General features: G+C 34.3%; 1 protein-coding gene across 1 annotated transcript in view; it reads right to left on the reverse strand.

Moving 5' to 3' along the window:
* LOC127948947 (neural cell adhesion molecule 2-like) overlaps positions 1–3,567 on the reverse strand; it is a 47,977-nt gene extending 44,410 nt beyond the window's left edge. Inside the window, exons 1-4 of the mRNA XM_052545827.1 lie at positions 3,468–3,567; positions 3,224–3,298; positions 2,118–2,324; positions 465–608 (exon numbers count right to left, since the gene is read on the reverse strand). Coding sequence (XP_052401787.1) covers positions 465–608; positions 2,118–2,324; positions 3,224–3,298; positions 3,468–3,567 — 526 coding nt within the window. The remainder of the gene's footprint in view (positions 1–464; positions 609–2,117; positions 2,325–3,223; positions 3,299–3,467) is intronic.
* Positions 3,568–25,357: the final 21,790 nt, after the last annotated feature.

Raw genomic sequence — 25,357 nt, forward strand, 5'->3', positions numbered from 1 at the left:
GAAAATAGCAAATTTTGCCTAAGCATTATTGTAATTTAATAATGCAAAAATCACAAGAGATAAGCTGATATACAATATCAAGACTGCAATTACAAAATATCAATAATTAAAAACAAAACGGCATAAAAATATCACAAATAATTAAATTAAATTAAAATTCCACTTCAACTGGAAAAAGTAAGGTTTGTGTCCTATTATTAATACTTTTTAGAATATATATATATATATATATATATATATATATATATATATGTGTGTGTGTGTGTGTGTGTGTGTGTGTGTGTGTGTGTGTGTGTTTTTTTTTTTTTTTTACATGTATCACAGTAACCATACAGCAATGGAAAGATTATTTATTCAGCTTTCAGATGATGCATAAATCAAAATTTTGACAAACTGACCCTTATGACTGGTGTTGTGGTCCAGGAACATATACGAGTGTGTATATGAATAGTGAGTGTTCTTACTGTTGGGTTCAGACGTGATTTCTCGGTTCTTGTAGAACCAGGACACAGCTGGCACCGGGGAACTGATGACATCACAGACGACCTCTGCATCCTCGCTCTTACGAAACTCCTGCGGCGTCTTCACCTCGAGGAACGTCAGCTTCTCTGAGAGCAAACACACACAGCGTCATCAAGAGATCATCAGAGATCTCAGTCAGGGCTATTAGAGTTCTTGTATGTGTGTGTGTGTGTGTGTGTGTGTGTGTGTGTGTACAAGTAGACAAACTTAAATTTTTGAGTGAACTAACCTTTTAACTAAAACAACAACAACAAACACTTTACACTTTAACTACATCAGTTAAAATGATGGTAATTACTTCTGCTGCATTTAATCATCTTTGTTAATGTTAATCATCTGATTTTAAAATCAAGTTGTATCCGTTCATATTATTGAACTAAATAACATGAACTAACAAAGAACTAAAATACAAAAATAATAAAAACTGTTAAAATATAACAGTATCTAAATACTAAAATAAGACATCTCCATATGAACTGAAATAGTTTTGATTAAATTTGAACTTTGCTATGCTATTTTAACACTCTATACTCTTATTGATGTATTTATGTTTACACTTTATTTCAGTATTCTACTGTAGACATTCTGCTGACTATAAGTAACTTTGTAACTAACTTAACCCACTCTCATTAGAAAATTAATAGACTGTATGGTTACAGTTCGGGTCAGTAGATAAAGTATTTACTTACAGTACTTACATACTATCAGTATAGTCAAAAATGGCTAGTCAAAATGATTATTTTTCTCCCTTGACTTGTCATGGCACTTGTATTCTGTTGTTGTTCTCTTGTTGATCTGATTCCTTCTATTGTTCTCATTTGTAAGTCGCTTTGGATAAAAGCGTCTGCTAAATGATTAAATGTAAATGTAAATGTAATATAATATTATAAATATATATTAATAATAAAAATAATCAGCACAAAAAAATAAAAATAAAAAAACTATTTTTAGGTCAATTTTCCATGTGAATGCATTTGAAAAGATTGATTGAATTGATAAACTTTTATGAATTAGTTTGATTACATTTGTAAATGATACATCGCAGAATAGAGAACAAATACAATATGCGAATAAAACCAAATAGAATTTCTACTGCTACAAATAAAAAATAACAATGAAGGGATTTTTTTTTAAAGTTAAAGTTCCAGAGAGCTACTTTTTGCAATAATTCCACAATGTGCAAAATGCATATGACTTTCAGCGAGCTGATAACTACTGCTGTGCACTCTTGAATGAAATCTTAAGTGAAAATATGACTATTCTGATGTTATGTAACCTCACAGGTCTTGACTGATTTTGCTCTATTTCAGATGAAAAGGTGCTTTGAAGAAGAGCTGCGTACAAGGACGGTGTGAGACTTTGTTTCTGCCGGATCTGAATTATCAGTGTCAATGTGACGAGCCGCTAATTTGCATCAATATTAATGAAATCTACATAAAAGTCTCTTGTTGTAAGGATAAGAAGCTCAACTCATGGACCACAGTACTCATGGAAGACTTGAGCATCATGACACATTCATCGTTTCAGAGACTCTTATCATTATTACACCAAGTGAAAAACACTCAGAGGTCCTCAAGGAAAGTGTCCAGACTCACGGTAAATCTCCAGCACCACCGTGGCCTCCTGGCTTTGTCCCTTGGCGTCCACAGCCTGGCATCTGTAGATCCCAGCGTCCTCGATGATGGCGTTGTAGATGGTCAGCCTGGACCGCACGCCCTCCGTATGCACCACGACTCTCTGATTCGAGATGATGCGCTCGCCTTGAGGACTGAACCAGTTTATACTCACCGGATCACCAATGGCTGAAACAAATCAACATACAGGCATTTAAAACCTACATGCATACTCAATTCTTGCATGAAAAATCTCATGCATCTGAGCGAACGTCTCATTTGCGATCTGGTTTACGCTGTAATTTGCTGCAGCTCTTTAGCTCTTAGCACCAGATGCAGACTCCAGGTGCTCCGCTCTGTAAAGCTGCTCGGCTGAAGGTCATAAAGCAGCCGTGTGGGAGTCTGTTTTTCTGCCCCTCTGCAATCAGAAAGGGCTTGAACTCTCTAACCTCTCCATGAGAGCGCTGGAGCCCAGGGACGGGTTACAGAGTAAAAAAGATGAGGAAAGAGAGTCGAGGAAACATTGCATGGACAAAACAGCGGAGCTTCAATCTGCTGGATTAACCGAGGTGATGTTTTTCCATTGGCTTCCATGATGCAACACCATAAGTCACCATTCGTGATTTTTGCATGTTCTTTTTAAAATAATTTTGATTGGGTTTTAAGTGACCGAAAAGAGTGCAAAACGTACTTTACATAAGAAATGTTTCTTGAGCATCAAATCGGCATATTTTCATGATTTCTGAAGATCATGTGACACTGAAGACTGGAGGAATGATGTTGAAAATACAGATGTGCATGACCTAAAAAAAATTAAATTTCAACAGATATTCACATAGAAAACAGTTGTTTTAAATTATAATACTATTTTACAATTTTACCGTATTTTTGATCAAATAAATGCAGACGTGATGAGCAGACGAGACGTAGGGTACAGTATTTACTTTTAAGGCACAATGCAAAAGTTAGTCCATGTTCATCTGAAACATTCAGATCCTGTTGTGATGATTATTGAGATATACATGTATGTTTGAAAACCACAAACATGTGATTAAGTCTGTTCATACGTCAGCAGGTGTCGTTCTTACCTGTGCATGTGAAGAATTTCGACTCTCCGACACTCAGTTCCACTTTATTCAGTGATATTGACACCTGAAGCACCGCTGTGACAGAACGAGAGAAACAGAGATATTCATCATAATCGAGCGCTTTAAACATTACAGATCGTTGTCCAAATTCATCAGTATCTTTAAAGTCTGAATGTAGGATGCAACGTAACATTAAATGCAGCTTCAGATATTTCGGGTGAGAAGACGAGGTCAGTAATCTCACACTGGTCTCCTCTTGAGAACCAGATGTCAACCGCGTCTCCAGCTGAGCTCAGATTTACACTCAACATGAGCTGCTCCACATTCATTTCACAGCTCCGCATGACAGAAAGAGTCTCATGTGCTATTTTTACTCTACACAAACATCTGAGACAGACATTTTGTGTATTAAATGCAATTTGCTATCATTTCGGAAATACAAAAAACACAAATAAAAATGCATAACACAACTGCATGATTTGCTGAATTAAACCCAGTGCTAGTTTTGTTTGCTAAAAAGTTTTCACTTAACAGAAGATAAAACACTACAAACACAGCACTCCTGTCTGAATCTGAACCGATGATTTGTTCAACTCTCAGCCCATTTACACATGCATGAACGATTCTAAGATATTATATATTTTATACCTAACTTTATTCTGATTGCATCCAGACAGACAAAAAGAGCTTATTTAGGTGAAGTGTAAACTGAATTAAATTGAGTGTTTGTCATTAAAACATAAACTTCTGTATTTGAATTGTTATAACATATATATATACAGTACAGACCAAAAGTTTGGAAACATTACTATTTTTAATGTTTTTGAAAGAAGTTTCTTCTGCTCATCAAGCCTGCATTTATTTGATCAAAAATACAGAAAAAAACAGTAATATTGTGAAATATTATTACAATTTAAAATAATTGTTTTTAAATTTATTATACTTTAAATTATCATTTATTTCTGTGATGCAAAGCTGAATTTTCCGGATCATTATCACATGATCCTTTAGAAATCATTTTAATAATATGATTTATTATCAAAGTTGGAAACAGTTCTGCGGCTTAATATTTTTTCAGAACATGTGATACTTTTTAGGATACTTTGATGAATAAAAAAAGAAGCTATGTTTCTAAAATATAATTATTTTGTAATAACAATATACACTACTGGTCAGTAATTTGGAGTCAGTAATTTTTTTTCTTTCTTTTAAAAAAAAATTAATAAAATCAATACTTTTATTCAGCAAGGATGTGTTCAATTGATAAAAAGTGATAGTAAAGAAAATATATTATTAGAATTTTTATTTTTTATTTTGAATTAATTTAGTTCTTTTTAACCTTTTATTGATCAAATATATTCGACAGCAGAACGGTTTCCAACACTCATAATAAATCAGAATATTAGAATGATTTCTAAATGATCATGTGATCGACTGGATATTACTAATGATGCTGATAAATTATTTTTAAAAGTATATTCAAATAGAAAACTATTATTTTAAGTTGTAATAATATTTCACAATATTACAGTTTTTTTCTGTATTTTTGATCAAATAAATGCAGGCTTGATGAGCAGAAGAAACTTCTTTCAAAACATTAAAAAGTACATATATTAAAAAGAATTAAAAAGAACATATACATATATATATATATATATATATATATATATATATATATATATATATATATATATATATATATATATATATTGTTCAGCCACATGCATTTTAAGATTTCTGTAATTTTACGAATAAACTGACTGTCTCAATAACCCAATAACCAGGTTTATATATCATCCGATTTGTTTCTGTCTCATATATTTGATCTCATTGAATGTTACTTTCATCACAACATTTATACAATATTTAACCATGCTTTTTCTAATGAATGCAATCTTTCTCAGAACGAACAGATTCATGCAGATTTCTTTTTTTTTTTCAGCATGCATGTATAAAACCAGTTTTAATCTTTCAAATGTTGTGTTCAGTTTATTATTAAGCTTTTACAGAAGAGTCCAGCATGCATCAGCATGACAGAAAGCCTCCTACAGATGGCAGCAGCCTGTCCTCTTACTGTTGGCCTGTTGTAGTTTTCTGCGTTCATCTCCTCGGACTCGTCTGTCGAGGATGTCTAATTTGGGAAGCTAAGGGCTGATTAATGACCACAGCACAGCCCTGAACTCTGCAATTAGAGACTACGGCTGGCTCAGGCCTGACTCTGATGGTGGGAAGCAAATGTCACTCGAGCTGTTCGAGGCAAACGTGGCCTAGCTTTAGAGCCACCGAGCTCGTTTTGCATTTTAAAGCTGGAAATTAAAATCCTGTCATCATTTATTCACCCGCAGGTCGTTCCAAACCAAACCACGGAGCACAAAAGAAGACGTGGGCGGTGACACACTAAAAGTATTTGGAGTGCCACTGAAGACTTGAAGTGAATTAATGATCCAGATGCTGTTGGGAGACAATAAAAACCGACACGGACGGAGCTTGTTTGTGGACCTAATCGGATTAGAGCGCTCGTTCATTCACGGCCGTTTGGCAGGTGTGGAAATTAATCTGAAATCGTGCCCACGCAAAATAATAAAACACAGACCTGTGCAAGTGATTAAACTCTTGAAGGCTTACAGCGGCATAATGCACATAAACAACGTTTCTAACAAGCTCAAGACAGCTTAGCAGAACAAACTCACAAATAAATGAGTGTTTCCCGTTTTAGAGCTCTGTAATTGCTGTTACACAACAAAAGAGGCTGCATTTATTTGAGTAAAGAAATCCTAAAATATTTTTACTATTTAAAATAGCTGTTTTCTATGTGAATATATGTTTATTTGTAATTTATTTCTGTGATCAAATCTGTATTTCCAGCATCATTCCTCCAGTCTTCAGTGTCACATGATCTTCAGAAATCAGAATAATATGCTGCTAATTTGCTGCTCGAGAAACATTGTACATTACGCATGTAAACTTGGTTGAGAAGGATGGATATTTTCATTTAAGAAATATTGCAAAAATAAAACAACTTTACCCTGTTTTTGCAATAACCTGCTCCTATAAATCAGATGTTGTATGACACTGGGTCTTGTGTAAAAGCCCATCTATTTGCCCAAGCTTTTGGTTTGAGCTTGTTGTTGAATCTATTGCTTTGTCTTGAGTTTTAAATGTTTTATGTTAATGTCCTTGGTTTTTGTTTTCTTGTGTTTCTGAATGTTGGAAAGCACTTTTGGCGACCTAAGTTGTTTTTAAATGTGGTATGCAAATAAACAAACAAACAAACAAACATCAAGGATTTATTATTTTGATCAAAAGTGACAGGGAAGACATTTTTAATCTTACAAAATAAGATTTCAGTTTTAAATAAATCCTGTTCTTTTGAGCTTTCTATTCATTCTGTGAATCCTGAAGAAACTAAAATGCACCAAAAATATCAATATATTTAATATACATTGAGAAAAAAAAATACTAATTGATTTTACTAAATGTATTTAAGCAGTTGCAATCAATTTATTTTAGTTACATTAATTTTTTTTTTAAATGTAGCTAAAATAAATAGTTTGCAACCACTTACCTTAATTTTTTATTTATTTTATTTTATTTTATAATAATCATAAATGTTTCTCTAGCAATTATTCTGATTTCTGAAGATCATGTGACACTGGAGACTGGAGGAATGATGCTGAAAATACAGCGGAGCATCACAGAAATAAATTACACTTTAATAGATATTCACACAGAAAACAGCTACTTAAAATTGCAATAATATTTCACATTTTTACAGTATTTTTGATCAAATAAATACAGTCTAGTTGAGCAGGAGAGACTACTTTTCAAAAGTGTTTAACCTTCACTGACTGATTATGATGCAGAACAGCCTCACCTTGTATTAACTGTAATTAAACACACAGAACGGACGTGCCGGGGGCGAACAGCACTAATTGACTGTGATTTGACAGAGGAATCCAGGCGGTGTGAGAGTCTCTGTGGACGTACGGCGGGTTGAGTGCCACAGTGGCACTAAATGCATGCCACAATGCATGCTGGGATGCGTTTGTGTGACACAGACACACGCTGAGAAGCCCTCAGGCGTAAATACTGCTGCTGCTTCCCACCTGAGACTGCAGAGAAGGAGGTTTGTGTCAGCCATCCTCTTCGTGATTCGTTTAAACGCGTTTCTAAAGTCCCACACGCACCTGTGAGAATCCAGCTGTAGCTTTACCCTGTTTACTGCGGTACTCTTGCCTGAAGACATGCTGCTCCTGTCTGAACGTTCACAGAATCTGAGGACTGAGTCAGTACAGTACAGTTATACACAGCACTATATGCTTCACGGCTGGGAATCACAAGGAATTGAGAGCTTCTGGTTCTGATTCACAATTCTGCTTCATTACAAATATTGGTGTAATAATGATGACTTTTGAAGTAGAACATGCATCGAGCAATAATGACTTGCATTTCAAAGAACCAGTCCATTGATTATATTGTTAAAATTTACTAATTTGTTAAAATAACTGTCTTTGAAGAGACAATTGTTGCTAAATCAGTCATTTTTATTTTATTTGTTGCATTTTTTTGCCATTTTATTAATATATATATATATATATATATATATATATATATATATATATAGCTTTAATCAATTATATATAAATATGTTATTCATTTTAAATATCTTTACATTACAGACAGATAACTGAATTTCACACACACACACACACACACACACACACACACACACACACACACACACACACACACACACATATATATAATTTTTATTATTATTATATATTATTGTATATTATTTGTTTTATAAACAGACAGTTATTGTAATATAAAAATATACATTATATAAAAAATATTAACATTAGTTTGTAAAATTGTGTTTTGGCCAAATGTATTTATTTTTTAAATATTTATACATTGCTCTAATTAAATTTTATATAATTTTTTATTATTTTTTTTTTTTTTACAGACGGATGTTTTTTTTTTTTTTTTTAGTTTGTTGCCAAAGCTCTAAGCTGTATAAAAAAATAAATAACATTTTTAATTTTGTTAATTCAAGTTCAATTAAGCTCTAATACAATTTATGAAATTAAAAAGGCAAGAAACATATTTAGGAACAAATTAAATGTGACAATTTGAAGTATAAAGACTAAAATAAAAATTACACATACCTTAATCATTTTTGATTTATTTAAAAAACGTCAAAGCATCATTCTTACAGTGTAGATTATTAATGTTAACAAGTAAACCTGTAAAGTGTGACTGAAAAACCTCAATCTTTTTGTATGAATGATTAAATAAATAACCCTGATCATATCAAGTGATCTGAAAAGTCAACTGGCTTTAACATCGCTGCTCAAAAACACAGAGGACATGAATGAGTGAATCAATGCAATTAAACTCGTTTCGGATAAATGCATAAATATAAAATGCAAATGAGGCCAGTGACCCTTTACCACTGATCCTGACAGTAAAGGGTTAATATTCCTCACATATAAAACTGAAGCATATAAAGTCATAATGCTTAAATGCACTTTATGGCTCGTAATACTGCTTCTGCTTAGTCGTCGCTTTGAGCAAGTGAGAAATAAAGCATCCTTATCATACCAAGAGCCATTAGAATCAAGTGTGTGCACAGGATCCAATCGATAATTGATGGCTTGTTATATTTCTAGTCATGTCTCGTCTCGTCGGGTTAATTAAACGAGCCGTATGTTCTCAGCGTGACAGTATTCGGCCCTTCAGGTGCTCAGGTGAGTCTCACACAGAGCTAAAAATACAGAACGGAGGAGACACATCAGTGCAGAGACACTAACTTTACAACTTACTAACAGCACTAGAGCACATCTCACTAGCAAACACGATTTCAGATCGAACTCCTTAACGTGTTACTTGCTTGGCATCTACATATAAAGCCTGATGACCTGCAAATGCGAACAAAACACTCCAACAAAGACCCACAGTCTCAGCATGTTTTTGTGCATGCTCCCTTGTATCTCTGTGTAAATAGCACGCTCTGACACTGTCTCTAAAGACTCGTGTGATGCTGTTTGTCTTTCCATCAGTCTGATTCCTCGAGACGTCAAACACGTGAGACCGTGCGTCGGTTTATTATCAGTTCATCTGATCCAGATCCCAGCAAATATTGTGAAGACGCCTTCAGTGAAAGGTCTCCTGTTATCTCTGAGCGCCGTCTGTGTGTCATTTCTGTCCTATTTCACTGACAGCACAGCAGCGTCTCACTAAATCTGCCCTGAAAGCCTTTGAAATGCTTCCTTCGCAGCTGATTCTGAAGACGTGGACGGATTCAGGCGTAGGGACAGCTAGAATGAATATGAATAGTAAATGAAGAGGAGCTCAGAGAATAACACGCTCGGACTGATGCTCGTGAGATGAGACATGAGCCAGAATGCAATTTAAAGTTCGTTGCCACAAGAGGCGCTGCATTGATTATTATAGCATTCACCGATTATTAGTTGAAAATAAAAATCTAAACTTGCATTTGCGAGAAAATGCTCTATTTAAAAGTGTGGTTTTTAAAATGTTTCCTAAAAAAAATGTTTTATATATATATATATATATATATATATATATATATATATATATATATATATATATATATATATATATATATATATATATATATATATATATATATAATTTTTTTTTTTTTTGTAAATTAGTAATTTTATCACATTGTAATTTTTATTACAAGTAACACGTTGAATTTGTGCCTCTCGACTCGGTGACTGATCCAGTTTGTTCCTTCCTCCTGTAATGACGTCTCTGCTTACAGTAATTAGATGCTGCTCTGCCATTTCTAATCAAACTGAGAAATAATTACAGGCCTTTACATCAGTTCCTGTAATCGAAGTCTTTTGTTTCAGGACATTACTGGAGTAAACAAGAGTCCAGAGGAGCGCAGCGAGAGGAATTACTGTTCAGTTATAGATTCACTCCTGTTTCATTATGCTTTCCTTTTATCTCAGACGTCTCTTCTGAAATTCTCTCCGAGGAAGAGAAAATAGATATAAAACAAATGTTACAAAATGTTACATAATGTTAAAAATAGATTTTCCATTATGAACTGGAATCAGATAAAATAGAAATTAAATAAAAAAAAAATATTAACAAAAAAAAGAATTTAGATTATTATTAAAGATATTTTCTTTGATGAGTTTTATTTAGATATGATATAAAAATGACAAAAAACTTAAAATAAGATAAAAAATTTAAACTACAGAGACTAAAAAAAACCTATTAATAAATAGATAAATTATAGGCATGCTTAAAAAAAAAACAATGAAATTACAAAAAAAAACTTTTAAATGGATATATAATTAAAGACACACACACATACACACACACACACACACACACACACATATATATATATATATATAAAACACACACAACAAAAAATTTAAATCATTAAAACAAATAGACATGTTTAAAAATAATAAAACATTAACAGATAATTTTAGAAAATTTAAAACTATATAGACATACATTAAAAACGACTAATAAAAAAAATCACAAAAACTAAAAAAAAATTGATAATTAAAAACTATATAGACAGATATTTATTTTCAGCTAGAAAAAATTAATTTATTTAAATTATTATTAAAGATGCTTTTTAGATGAGTTTTATTTAGATGTAATATAAAAATGTTACAAAAACTTAAATTAAGATAAATAATTAAAAAATACATAAATATAAAAAGGGGCAAAACAATAAATAAATATACATCATAGGCATGCTCAAAAATAATTAAAACAAAACAATGAAATTACAAAAACCTTTAAATTCAGAAAAATAATTTTTTACTTGGATACATAATTAAACTAATTAAAATATATTAAAAACACAACAAAATTACAAGAACTAAAATTAGATAATTAAAAATTATAGACATGCTTAAAAAAATATTAGCACCATAAAATCACACACACAAAAAATTAATAATAAAAACTATATAGACATACTAAAACAATATTAAAAAGGAAAACAAAATCACAAAAAAGAAAACTATATACACAATTTGTTTCAATTACAAAAAGAAAAGAAAAGAAAGAAAAAAAACGTTTAACATTAATTTATATATAGTATAATAAAAATGAATATATATGATAGCATTGCTGCATTCTGTGATCTTTTATATCTGAGCAGTTTGAGACTCTAACACAGAGAGTTTGTGTTTGATTTCTCAAGCCTTCATAGACCCAATCTAAGCTTGCTTTCACATTTATTAGATGCACAAGTCTCCACACACACTCACAGTTCAGAGCTCAAGAGCTTTCTCTGAATCTTTTTGTTAGTATTGATCTGAATGAAATGGATGTGAACGCTGCCCTTCTGCTTCAGTGTAAACATCCACTGATGCTGGACATTACACGGGTGGGATTGAGCAGAGAGTCAAATCCAAGTGACCAAACTGTGTCTAAACACGTCTTCACTCATTATCTTCAACATCTCAATGATCTCATTGACGAGTCTTGAATTGTTCTCCTTCTCCAATGCATGCTACTCAATGCGTGACCCAACGAAGCATCAATGAAGTCGACTGAAGATCTCATCAGAACTGGTCTTTAAAGCAGGTTTTGCTCGGCTAGTGCTTGGATGTTCAGATCTTTCAATAAGAAATGTTTGAGTTCACAGTGAGATCTTTTGACGGCACAATTTAGTATCCGAGCAAATCCAAACCAAATGTTAGACTGCGTGGAGATCTGAAACTCTGAAAGAGACACTTATGAGATTACTGGGGTCTTTTACTTACAGGAGAAACATCTCAAAACCAGGAAGAGTCTCCTGTTTTTCTCACTGCTGTCTAGGAGAAACAATTAAAAATATTTAATAAAAGTTTGTATAAATATTACATTTTATATATTTTCTGTTTTCACATTCATTCTTTAGTTATATTATTTGTTTTTGTAAATAAATAAGCAATAATAGTCTAACTAGATTTTTGTTTTTTAAGTTAGGGTTGGGGTATAACTTTAGCTTGAGTTTATTTTACTGTTAAATCTTAAACTTAAGCAAAAAATAAAAATAAAAATAAAAATAAATGTTGGCTTGCAAATTAGCTGAAATAAAATTGTAAAGTTTTAAAAGTTTATATTTGATTAATTTTCAGTTAAAAAAGTGATTTGGTTTTGATTTTTGGTTATTTATTTATTTTTAACTGTTCAGCACAATGGAAATGTAACTGTAACTTTATTTTGTCATCCTTAACAAGAAGGTTGTAACAGTGAATTGATACTTTTTGTGTTAAATAAACTCAGTTAACATTTTAAGTCAGCTTTATTCAAGTTAAAATCACTTCAATGAAACCTCAGTTTTTTACAATGAAGTAGGTTTTTTACAATTTAGTTTTAATAACCCTGCTAGCTGTCCGAGTTTAGTTTAAGTGATTACGTTTATATGATCTCCACCTTTGAGAAATTACGATAAAGTCAGATCAGCAACAGAGATTATTAATAAAGTTTGTTTTTTAATAAAATGCATTTAGGTTGTTCACTGCCAGCTAAAATAAACAGACAATTACTATTTAGAGAACATTCCTACTATCCCCAGTGTGTTAACAGTACTGATGACATTTACTGCACAATAAATCAGTCATTTCTAAGACTGATGCGGAGTGTGTTTGTGTCCAGCTCTGGTTATAATCACCAGCAGATCTGACCGATTTGTGACAGAGGTGTGTATTTAACACAGGGAAGACGCCTAAATTGGGTTTAGATTGCTTGAGAAGCCTTAAGCATTTGGGGGGGGGGGGGGGGGATGGTGTTGCCATGGAAACAAGAAAGTTGAAGGCAAAGGCGCTGCTAATGAGTCTTTGAGAAAACGATGGGCATACATTCACAAACGCTCCGGCTCTTACATAACAGACAGAGGATTTCAACAACACGTCTAGGTCACATTTCACCCCTAAAAATTATGTTCAGCGTAAAATGTTGAATTATATTTTGACTGACAACACTAGAAAGCAGAGTGAAGTATTTCATTTATGGCCGAAGTTTTTTACAGAAGCCTGTTCTGCTGATTAAAGCGCTCGCATTTGCCAATATTTAAATCAATAAAAAAATAATTAAAAAAAACATGTAAATGAAAAACAAAATGCAATTATGAATTAACATAAAATATTTAATAATTCATTGCTAAATAAAATAGCAGGAATGTTTATGAACAGCTTTTTATTTTTGTGGAAATAAAATTGAAACAGTAAACCATTTAGAAAATTTAAGGGGAAAAATAAAACAATAATTAATTAAAATTGATAAAATAAAAACTATTTAAATTACAAAAGCACATGACAAAATTAATTTTTTTTAAATAAATAAAAACTAACTTAATTAATTAAATTGTAAATTCGAAAAATGCTAATAAAACTATATTATTATATATTATATATAAATAAAAATTGTGTTATTTCAGTATTTAAAAAAAATATATATATAAAGCATGGTCTCACGTGTAAATATATATACACATGCATACACCACACACACACACACACACACACACACACACACACACACACACGTGTTCTGAATTATACATGAATTGTTACTCAATAATACAACAATTACATAAATTGTTAAAATTGTTATAATCATACAATAAATAATTTTAAAAGCAAAAGCTATTAAAAAATTAGTAAAGTACAACTAAATCTAAAATGAAAACCGAAAATATAAATTATTTATATTTTTTATAATTATAATAATAAAGACTACGATGGTATACAAATAATATCACACAACTAAATAAATAAATACAAAAATAAACCCAATCACCAGAGATTTGTGCTCTAAATGTGGTAATGCAATGATAATTATGATGTGAATCAAACACTATTGTATTAATACCACAGCGTTTCAGAGAGCATCGCTAATAACAACAACCTCAAAACACATTCATGTTCAGTGCAGCCGTTAGCAAAATCAATAATGAAGACGCAATTATGATCCTGACTCACGGATGCATTAGTGCTGTTATTCCAGCAAACAGGAAGTTCCCAGCGGCACCAGCTGACAATCACCATTAAATGAAAGGCCACATTAAACGAATGGAGTGTAACGCACCTCCACAAACTAGTAAACAGCACTGGCCAACTTTGAAACGCTGATGCTTCACTTGGCATCGTGTGCTGCTCGCTTCAGTCTGCTTTGGGCTCTTCACAAAGGGCTCTTATTGAAAGTGTGGGCACCCAGCCAGCGGCCCGACAGAACGCCACGTTTAACAAGGGATGTAAATAATAATAATGCACCATCCTATGACAGATGAGAACACATGTGGAATATCAATGCGTTTCTAAAGGATCTTGGCACTTTTTGCATTGGGATTGGACCTCTAAACAGCACACGGCTCCGGGAATAGAGTGGGATTTAGAGGAAAAGCCTCATGCACACCGTGACACGCTGAACTCATGTTTCTAATGTATTTACTCGCCTTGCAGTCCTAGCCCACAGGGAACGTTCTCAGAATGTTCTACCAGTAACGTTACTAGAACATTAGTTTATCCCTCAATAGTTTACAATTTTTTTTTTTTTTTTTTTTTTTTTTTAACCGAAAATGTTACTTATACAAAATTCATGGCACTTTTTGTGAGATATAATTTTTTTTTTAAATAAAATAAAAATGTTGCCATTGAATATGTGACCCTGGGGCACAAAACCAATCATAAGTGTATTTTTTTTTTAATTGAGATTTACATCATCTGAAAGCTGAATAAATAAAAATAAAACAAACTGTAGAAGAAGACAGTTTACACTTATTCAATTATTCACACTATAGCGCCCCTTGTGGCAACACTGATAATTAATTAATTGCATTGAAGACATATTTTTGTTGGTCAAAAAAACTAAAACAAGTTGCATTTTAGCACTTCCTGTTGCATTGCCCTGAAGTCAATGAGTTTTTGAATGCCTAAAATGTATGCTAATGGTTTGCTATTGTTCATATTATTTGAATGATTTCCTAAAGTGCAAAACTTTCAGTTGTTAATTTTTTTATCGTTTGCAAACGTTAAGGGAATGTTCCATTTTATTATTTTGGAAACATTATGGGAACGTTACATTCTAAAGTTCTCCAAACATTCCGAAACAAGTAGCCTAGCATAAAAAAAAAATAAATAATAATAAATTAGAGAAACATCCAATTAAAATATTTCTGAAAAAATTAAAGACCAGATAACCTGAATTAATGTTCTATTTGCATCACTGGTACAATATTTGCCAGAACATCAGTTAAAGTTCTGTGGATGTTCTATGTCAGCCAGGATGATGAAAGAAGCATGCAAGAACATAAATGTTTGACATTTGTTAGTCACAGAGCTTAATTTCTACCATAATCCAAAAGCCAATGGAAAATCCTATTGGGTTTATGGGTCGGCCTACAAAAACACACAATCACTGCAGCGCTCAACTGCATTCTAATCTAAACCTTCAGTAAGCGAGTCAGATCATTAACCACAACACCACACCATATAACACAGTATGTGCGGACAGAAATCAGCACCTGCTTATCCATTTAGCAGCCGTTTTGCATTGACTAGCATGTCATATAAAGCTAATGAACAGAGCTCCAGTGAAGCGTGATACGAGACACTCATAAATTCAAAAGTATTTGATGATGTTTAAAACACAGCGAGCTAATAAAGATCTCATAAATATATCAGCCCCAAAGCTATTATTCCAGTTAGATTCATTTCCGTTATCAAATAAAGCTGCGTTTTGCTGATGTGAACATTATCATGATGCTAATCAACCCTGCATGTCCGGCTATAAACAAAATGCAATTTTTATTACATTTGCTGTAAGCAATATATATACATATATGTTTTTTTTTTTACAAAATAAGCTTACAAAAAATGGCCAGGCTCTTACTGACACGATCTGAAACGTTATTAAACAAAGTTCATCCAGTCTTTCCGAATGCTAGGATCAGAAACAAGGCAATGCTAAGATTGTGTTTTTTCACTGCTAAAGATACAAAGTAGGTGTTGATCTTCTTCTGAGGAGGCGGGGTTTCGTCACACTATGACATCATAATCAGCACTAGAGAACGTTACTTTCAAAAGTGATGCATTACAATATTGTGTTACTCCCTAAAAACTAACAACGCATTACAATAGTTACTTTTTATGGAATGTAATGTGCTACATTTGTGTTACTTTTGAAATCTGGTCTGGGCTTATTTGTTTTCAATATAAAAAAAGTACTATTTATAGCAAATGTAAAAGTGCTTTCAAATCAAAAGTGATGTTTATGTATAAAAAAGTAATGTTTTAGTTTTCTATATACTTGAAAAAAAAAGTAATCTGATTACATACATTACTCTCAAAACTATATGTGACACATTCAAAAATGCTTGGCTTCAATATAAGATGCTTTTAGACTAACAAGAAAGAATTGAGTTGTGAAACAAACAGGATGCTTTTATATAGTACAATGAGCTTTTATATGTCAACAGATCCAGGGAGATTTCAAGCCCAGCTTCTGTATATGAGACACTTTTACGGACCTTCTGCTGGTTAATTTACTGCGGTAGGTTTGTTAGCGGCACTGTTTCTGCACTTCATTAAACCGCACTGTATGCTCCATCCGCATTTCAGGATTCGCTCCATATTACAGCAAATGAAAACTTGTCACGAGCGGCGAGACGGATATCACAGGAACTGAGAGATGTGAGGCTCGCCGGAAAAACTGTAGGAATGGAAAACGCTGCGTGAGAAGCGATGCGTCTATTAAACAGGTTCCTGCATCCCTGCACATAATAAAATGCTTTATTAAAACCACACGGAGAAGAAGGGGAAGTGATGAATGCATTTGTCTGTTTTCTAAGGTGAGTAATGTAACTTTATTGCTTATATGCCTCTAGTACATTCTTGAATATTGAATATAAAAAGTATGTGAATATAAAAAGTGTCTCTCTGAATAAGAGTCAAATTCAAATATCTTCACTGAACCCTCGTGTTCTTTGCAATCCATTGTACGAAGCAACAACAACAAAAAACCTAGCAACCATCTAAAACACCTTAGCAACCATCCAAAATACCCTAGTAACAACCCAAAACAGCCTTGCAACCATCTAAAACACCATAGCAATCACCTAAAACACCTTAGCAAGCATCTAAAATACCTTAGTAACCACCCAAAACAGCCCAGCTACCAACAAAAACAACCTAGCAACCATATAAAACACCTTAGCAACCATCCAAAATACCCTAGTAGGCATAAAAAAACCTTAGCAACCATCGAAAATACCCTAGTAACCATCCAAAATAGCGTAGAAACCATCCAAAGCACCCTAGAAACCATCAAAAATACCTTAGTAACCACCAAAAACACCCCAGCTACCAACAAAAACACCCTAACAACCATATAAAACACTTTAGCACTATCCAAAATACCCTAGTAACCATATAAAACACCTTAGCAACCATCCAAAATACACTAGTAACCATATAAAACACCTTAGCAACCATCCAAAATACACTAGTAACCATCCAAAATAGCGTAGCAACCATCCAAAGCACCCTAGCAACCATCCAAAATACCTTAGTAACCACCCAAAAGACCACAGCTACAAACAAAAAACACCTTTGCAACCAGCCAAAACACCCTAGCAACAATATAAAACACCTTAGCAACCATCCAAAACACCCTAGCAACCATCTGAGCCCATAAACCACCCAGGATAGCTTTTGAATATATTTCAAATTTCAAATTTCAAAAAAAACTTTTGTAAAGTTATGACTTTTTAATTACTTGTGACAAATAAATGTCATTTATGAACACAATTATTAATTTCTTTTAAAAAAAAAGAAAAATCTACTAACACGAACTATATATAATAATATAATATAAAGATGCCTCAATTGTTTGATGCAATGAATTAATTATTAAATATTTTTTTTTTTTAATATTAATTTCAAATGGAATTAATTAATTGGAAAACCATAGCAACCCCAAAAATACCTTAACGACCCCCAAAACCGTCTAACAACTACTAAACACACCAGACAAAACCACCAAAAACACCACGACTACTTAGAAAATCCTACCAACAATCTAGTACTGTCCTAGCAACTACCCAAAACATCCTGGCAACCACAGAGCAACGCCCTAGCAACCAACCAGAAAACCCTAGCAACTACTCAAATGTACTACTTTCTTATGACTTCAAAAGGCTTTAAATAGTCACACAAACGACTGTACTGATACTTTCACACATGCATCTCCTCTTGACTCTTCCTTCTGAGCTCCTCGTGTGTTTCTTCACCTCTGAATGTGATGCTCTGTCTGTATGAAGTTCACTGTATCAGTAACGAGCCCGTGATGTCAGCGACAGACGTTAATGAAGAACAGAGGATGCAGACGATGGTAACGAGACCTGTGGAGCTGTAACGAGATGAAACACCTGATAACGAGAGCAACTCGACTGTGTAGTTGTGAGGGATTCAGAGTTATTCCTCCGTTAGTCGCACCTCTAACGAGCGAGGCCGATCCAAACAGGTCAAACTAAGAAACAAGCTCTCCGTTTCCGTTTAGACCTTGTTTTCTGCTGACCTTTCGAAGGTGACGATGAATTAACGACTCTCCTCTTATTAACACAAGACTGATCGTCTGCAGCTACCTTCATCATGTTTGAGGTTCATTTAAATGTATACAGTTCTGACATTTCTACTCGATTTTGTAATTAAACTCAAGTGACTTGCAAATTTCACTAGTTTTTTTCCATGCAACAATTAATTAATGTTTTCAGTTTTAGCCATTTGATTTATTTATTTTTGTCTACATTCATTTTGTATCATTTATAACTTTTTTTATTAAAAAAAAAATTGTGTCCTTTAGTAATTTTTTATTGTTTTTTTTTTGCTTTGTTTTTTTGTTTGTGTCTATATAGATTTTATTTATTTTTTTATTTTTTTATTTTTTTTGAGAAGCATTGCCTTGGCAACTAGTTGATTTTTTTAATGTATTTCAGTTCAGTTAACATTCATTCATTCATTTATACATTCATACAGTTTTTGTTTTGTTACTTGTCATAGCCCTGGTGTTTATTTATATATTTATTTATGTACTTTATTGGATTATTTTTTTAATGCACTGCTGTTCATAAATTCAGGAGTTTTTTGTTTTTATTTTATTTGTATTTTTTTAATTTTAATTATTATTTTTATTCTGCAAGAACACATTACATTGATCAAGTGAAAATAACAACATATAATAATGCTACAAAAGATTTATATTTCAAATAAATGCTGTTCTTTTGAACTTTCTGTATCTGTGAATCCAGATTTTTTTCACAAAAAAAAAAAAAAATTCTGAAGATCACGTGACATTGAAGACTGGAGGAATGATGCTGAAAATACAGCAGAGCATCACAGAAATAAATTACATTTGAACATATATTTACATAGAAAACAGATGTTTTAACTTAATAATATAATAATAATAAAAAAGATGATGCTTTATTGTCAGTCAAGTCTTTAACACCAACAAATTTAATCTAAATAACACAGCCAAAATAAATTGCAGTCTTTCTGAGCAGAAGAGATGTCTAAATGTACATTTTACATTGTAAATGCAACATGTGGCTTTTCTCTAGCATTTTTGTGGTTTAAACACTCATTTGGAACTTCAACTTTAAATTAAAGAGGGTTAGGGTTAGGGTTAGGTTTAGAGTTATGGTTAGGGTTAGGGTTAGAGGGTTAGGGTCATGAACAGCTCTTTGCATTTTACAAGTTAAAACATCAGAGCGCGTCACACACTGGTGCAGATCTGTGATTCACATACAGCACGACTCTGATTCTCACATTCACACGTAGACGCTTCCCAAAGATCCAGCGGCTGGACAGAGATGAAGGGGCGAGCGGCGGCGAGGAACCAGACGCCCTCAGAGACACAGACAATACGCTCATATTTCTTCTTCTCTAAACCTGACAGGTTTTTGGCTGTCATGGCACACAGAGCACTTTCAGGACACTGTCTCAGAGGCAGAAAAAGCTGATCTGAAACGCGCTGCTTTTGTCCCGCTCCCGCAGCAGAATTTCCCCTTTCAAAGCCATTATAAAGGCTGTGTTCATGCAAAATGAACACCCTGTCATCGTTTGTGTGACCCACATTCAGCGCTCGGATCTGGCAGCGCTCAAAACTCATCTGCAAACGCACACATTCATGCACGCTTGACGTCAATGATGCCAAACCATTCCTCGTGTCTCAGATCATGACATTTGGGAAAGACACTACAGACAAAAACACTGTGTTCATTCACTGGTTAATTCTGATAAATTGGGTTCAATAAAGTTTTTGTGTGTGTGCATGTGTCTGTGTTTTATAAAAAGAAGTGTTTATTATTTTACTTATTATTTATATATATATATATATATATATATATATATATATATATATATATATATATATATATAAAAATTTATCTCTTAAGTTAGGCAATGTATCTCATAAAATTAATTATTATAATATAATATAACGAAAAACTAAATAAAAAATATTATAACATAAAAATATATAAAATCAGAACTTTTTGTGCTCATATCTTCACAAACCCTAAATAGAATAGAATAGAATAGAATAGAATAAAATAATGAAAAAATGAAATTTAAAATATACTAAACGAAAACTGTTTGGTTTTTATATCATTAGAAGATCAATAAATGTAATATAATATAATATACAAATAGTAAATGTACATATTAAATATTTATAAAAATAAAATAATAAGTAATAGGCTGATAAATAAATTAGAAATATTTAATAAATTATATAAACATATGAAACCAAAACTAGTTGGCTTCTTATCTTTACAAAACAACAACATCAACAACAACAACAATAATAATAATATGAAAAAAATTTTTAAACCTGACCTTATCCAGTGTTCATATTTCAAATCAATGCATATTTACTTATATAATATTTCATTTGCATATTAAAAGATCACTTAAATAAAAATATTTGAAAACTTGTAAAAACAAAATAAAATTAATTAACTAAATTAATTAATTAAAACAATTAATTAACTGGGAAAGTGGAGATAGATTAGTTAAAATGTTAACCTGTGGTTTCTCACACAAACCTTTCTTAACTCTTTGAATATAAAATAAAAAGATGGAGTTATTTTAGCTGTGCATCTCCTTTTGTTCTCAAGTAAGAGAGAAAGAAATGAAGGTAGAGGTGAACGATTCCTTTATAATAAACTCTCAGATGCTCAGATAGTGTACTACTGTATTTGCCAAGAAAGTAACCTTCTCAAACTCATCATTTAAAGCACATCCGAACCTTCATCTGTTTGGCAGCGTGGAGCCCTTATTTCTTATTGATTCGTCCATCTCCCTCGGCAAGAACTAACACTTAATTCACATTTGACTTCGACTCTTAATCTGGTTTGAGTGATAATGTGTCTGCTCTGGTTTCTGAGAAGGTCAAGCAGAACGCGGCTGAACTGTACGAGTACTGAACTGACCATATGGTAAAAATATCATATCACGGTTTTATCACGATTCTTTGTCATGTTGGCTTGACGTTTTGCAAGTTGTCTGAGCTTTACAGCCGAACTAATTACCCTATTATAAAGTAAAAAATAATAAAGTGTTCTTATTTTTTTAATAACAAGGATGAAAGAAAGTCAAAGATACACATTACAACTACACATTATATACAAATAAAACAAACAGTGATTTATTTTCAGGTACAACAGGTGTATTTAGCAGGAGCATTTGAGAAATGTAATGAACAAATATATATATAAAAAAACACTATATAAACTGATTCCTGTTCAATTTCTTCAGTCGAGAGCAGTGAGTGATATTTCTCTGTGTTTTATTAATGTTAAAGGAATAGAGTCTGGATCAGTTTAATGGGGTTAGTAAAGCACTCAGTAGCTCCGCCCATAGTAGCTCCACCCACAGTAGCTCCGCCCACAGTTGAATCCTATTGGTCTGCCAACAGCACGCTGAACATGAGATATTTCATGAGTTACACTGTCGAGTGTGTTTCTGCTGTATATCATCACCTGTCTGACTGCTGCTGGAGTAACCGAGGTCTGTGTGTTCATCCTATCAGAGTGAATTAGCCACAGAAAGAGCCCTGACCGCCGTAAACCACACTGCACACATGAGACCAGATCTAATAACGCTGCTCTGCTGATTTCTGTGCTCTTTCAGACTTTCTGTGCTGACTGATTCACAGTGTCACAGCTTTATTTTATTATACAATCTGGATACCAGTGTTAAAATGAAGGCTGCACACACACACACACACACACACACACACATACATATATATAAGATATGAAACCAAATCAGAATCAGAATCAGAATCAGAATCAGAATCAGAATGAGCTTTATTGCCAGGTATGTACACATACGAGGAATTTGTTTTCGTGACAGAAGCTCCGCAGTACAACAGAATGACAGCGACAGAACATAAAACACATAATAAAAGAATAAAAAATACAAATAAGTAGATAGTGAATAACAATATCCAAATGACAATTGTAGGCAAGTATATTACAAAATGAAGTTATGTATGTACATATATATTGTGTGCAAAATTTAAGTGTATACTAAGTATGTGTGTTAGATAAATAAAGTGTGTGTGTATATAAATATAAAGTGTAGTGTGTCCGCCGTTATTATAAGCTGTTCATAAGATGGATTGCCTGAGGGAAGAAACTGGTCCTGTGTCTGGTCGTTCTAGTGCTCAGTGCTCTGTAGCGTCGACCAGATGGCAACAGTTCAAAGAGGGAGTGTGCTGGATGTGAGGGGTCCAGAGTGATTTTGACAGCCCTTTTTCTCACTCTGGATAAGTACAGTTCTTGAATAGATGGGAGGGTTGAACCGATGATTCGCTCAGCAGTCCGGACTACCCTCTGTAGTCTTCTGAGGTCAGATTTAGAAGCTGAGCTGAACCAGACAGTTACTGAAGTGCAGAGGATGGATTCAATGATGGTGGAGTAGAACTGTTTCAGCAGCTCCTGTGGCAGGTTAAACTTCCTCAGCTGGCGGAGAAAGTACAACCTCTGCTGGGCCTTTTTCACAATGGAGTCAATGTGAATGTCCCACTTCAGGTCCTGAGAGATAGTGGTGCCCAGGAACCTGAATGACTCCACTGCAGTCACAGTGCTGTTCATGATGGTGAGTGGGGAGAGTGCAGGGGGGTTTCTCCTGAAGTCCACGATCATCTCCACTGTTTTGAGGGTGTTAAGCTCCAGGTTGTTGAGACTGCACCAGACAGCCAGCTCTTTTACCTCCTGTCTGTAAGCAGACTCGTCACCGTCCTGAATGAGGCCGATGAGTGTGGTGTCATCTGCAAACTTCAGGAGCTTGACAGAGAGGTCCTTAGATGTGCAATCATTAGTGTACAGGGAGAAGAGCAGTGGGGAGAGAACGCAGCCCTGGGGAGCTCCGGTGCTGATTGTACGGGTGCTGGATGTGTATTTTCCCAGCCTCACTAGCTGCTGCCTGTCTGTCAGGAAGCTGTTGATCCACTGACAGACTGAGGTGGGCACGGAGAGCTGATTTAGTTTGGGCAGGAGGAGGTTTGGGATGATCGTGTTGAAGGCCGAGCTGAAGTCCACAAACAGGATCCTCACATAAGTCCCCGGTCTGTCTAGGTGTTGCAGAACATAATGCAGTCCAATGTTTACTGCATCGTCCACAGACCTGTTTGCTCTGTAGGCAAACTGAAGAGGATCCAGCAAGGGCCCAGTGATGTCCTTCAGGTGGCCCAGCACCAGTTTTTCAAATGACTTCATGACTACAGACGTTAGAGCCACAGGCCTGTAGTCATTTAGTCCTGTAATTTTGGGTTTCTTAGGGATGGGGATGATGGTGGAACGTTTGAGGCATGAAGGGACTTCGCACAGCTCCAGCGATCTGTTGAAGATCTGTGTGAAGATGGGGGCCAGCTGGTCAGCACAGGATTTCAGACAGGCTGGTGTAACACAATCTGGGCCTGGTGCTTTTTTCCTTTTCTGCTTCCGGAAGACCTGGCGCACCGCATCCTCGCTGATCTGAATTGCAGGTGTGGGGGAGAGGGGGGATGCAGGAGGTGAGAATGGTGAGAGTGCTTGATTGGAGAGGTGTTCAGGATGGGTTGCAGGAGTTGTTAGTGGTGTGAACGTTTGTTTGGAGAGGCATTCAGGGCTGGTTGCAGGAGTTGTGAAGGGTGTGAATGGTTTTGTGGGGAGGCGTTCAGGGCAGGTGATGGGTGTTCTTTCAAACCTGCAGTAAAACTCGTTCAGATCGTCTGCCAGTCGTTGATTCTCTACAGTGCTGGGGGGTGGTGTCTTGTAATTGGTGATCTTCTTTAGACTTTTCCACACTGATGCGGAGTCGTTGGAAGTGAACTGAGTCCTTATTTTTTCAGAATAATTCCTCTTTGCCACTTTGATCTCCTTTTCCAATGTGTATTTAGCCTGTTTATACAAGACATTGTCCCCCTTCACGTAAGCATCTTCTTTGGCCTGACGGAGCTGTCTGAGTTTTGCAGTGAACCACGGTTTGTCATTATTGTAAATTAGTTGAGTCTTTGTAGGAATACACATATCCTCACAGAAACTGATATATGATGTTACGGTCTCTGTGAGTTCATCCAGATCGGTGGTAGCAGCTTCAAAAACACTCCAATCAGTGAGGTCAAAACAAGATTGTAAATCCTGCTCTGCTTCATTAGTCCATCTTTTTACAATCCTTGATACAGGTTTAGCTGATTTTAGTTTCTGCCTGTAGGACGGTATTAGATGAACCAGAAGGTGATCAGAACGTCCCAAAGCTGCTCGTGGAACAGAGTGAAATGCATCCTTTATTGTGGCGTAACAGTGATCCAATATATTACTGTCTCTTGTGGGACAAGTAACATGCTGTCTGTATTTTGGCAGTTCACGGGACAGATTGGCTTTATTAAAGTCCCCGAGAATGATTAAAACAGAGTCCGGGTGTTGTTGTTCTGTCTCTGTGATCTGATCAGCGAGTTTCTGTAAAGCTGAGCTCACATGCGCTTGGGGATGGATGTAAACACTGACCAGAATGAACGAGTGAAACTCCCGCGGCGAATAGAACGGCTTGCAGTTAATGAAGAGTGTTTCGAGATTTGAGCAGCACGTCT

The sequence above is a fragment of the Carassius gibelio genome, chromosome B1 (genome assembly GCF_023724105.1).
Source record: "Carassius gibelio isolate Cgi1373 ecotype wild population from Czech Republic chromosome B1, carGib1.2-hapl.c, whole genome shotgun sequence".
Classification (NCBI taxonomy): domain Eukaryota; kingdom Metazoa; phylum Chordata; class Actinopteri; order Cypriniformes; family Cyprinidae; genus Carassius; species Carassius gibelio.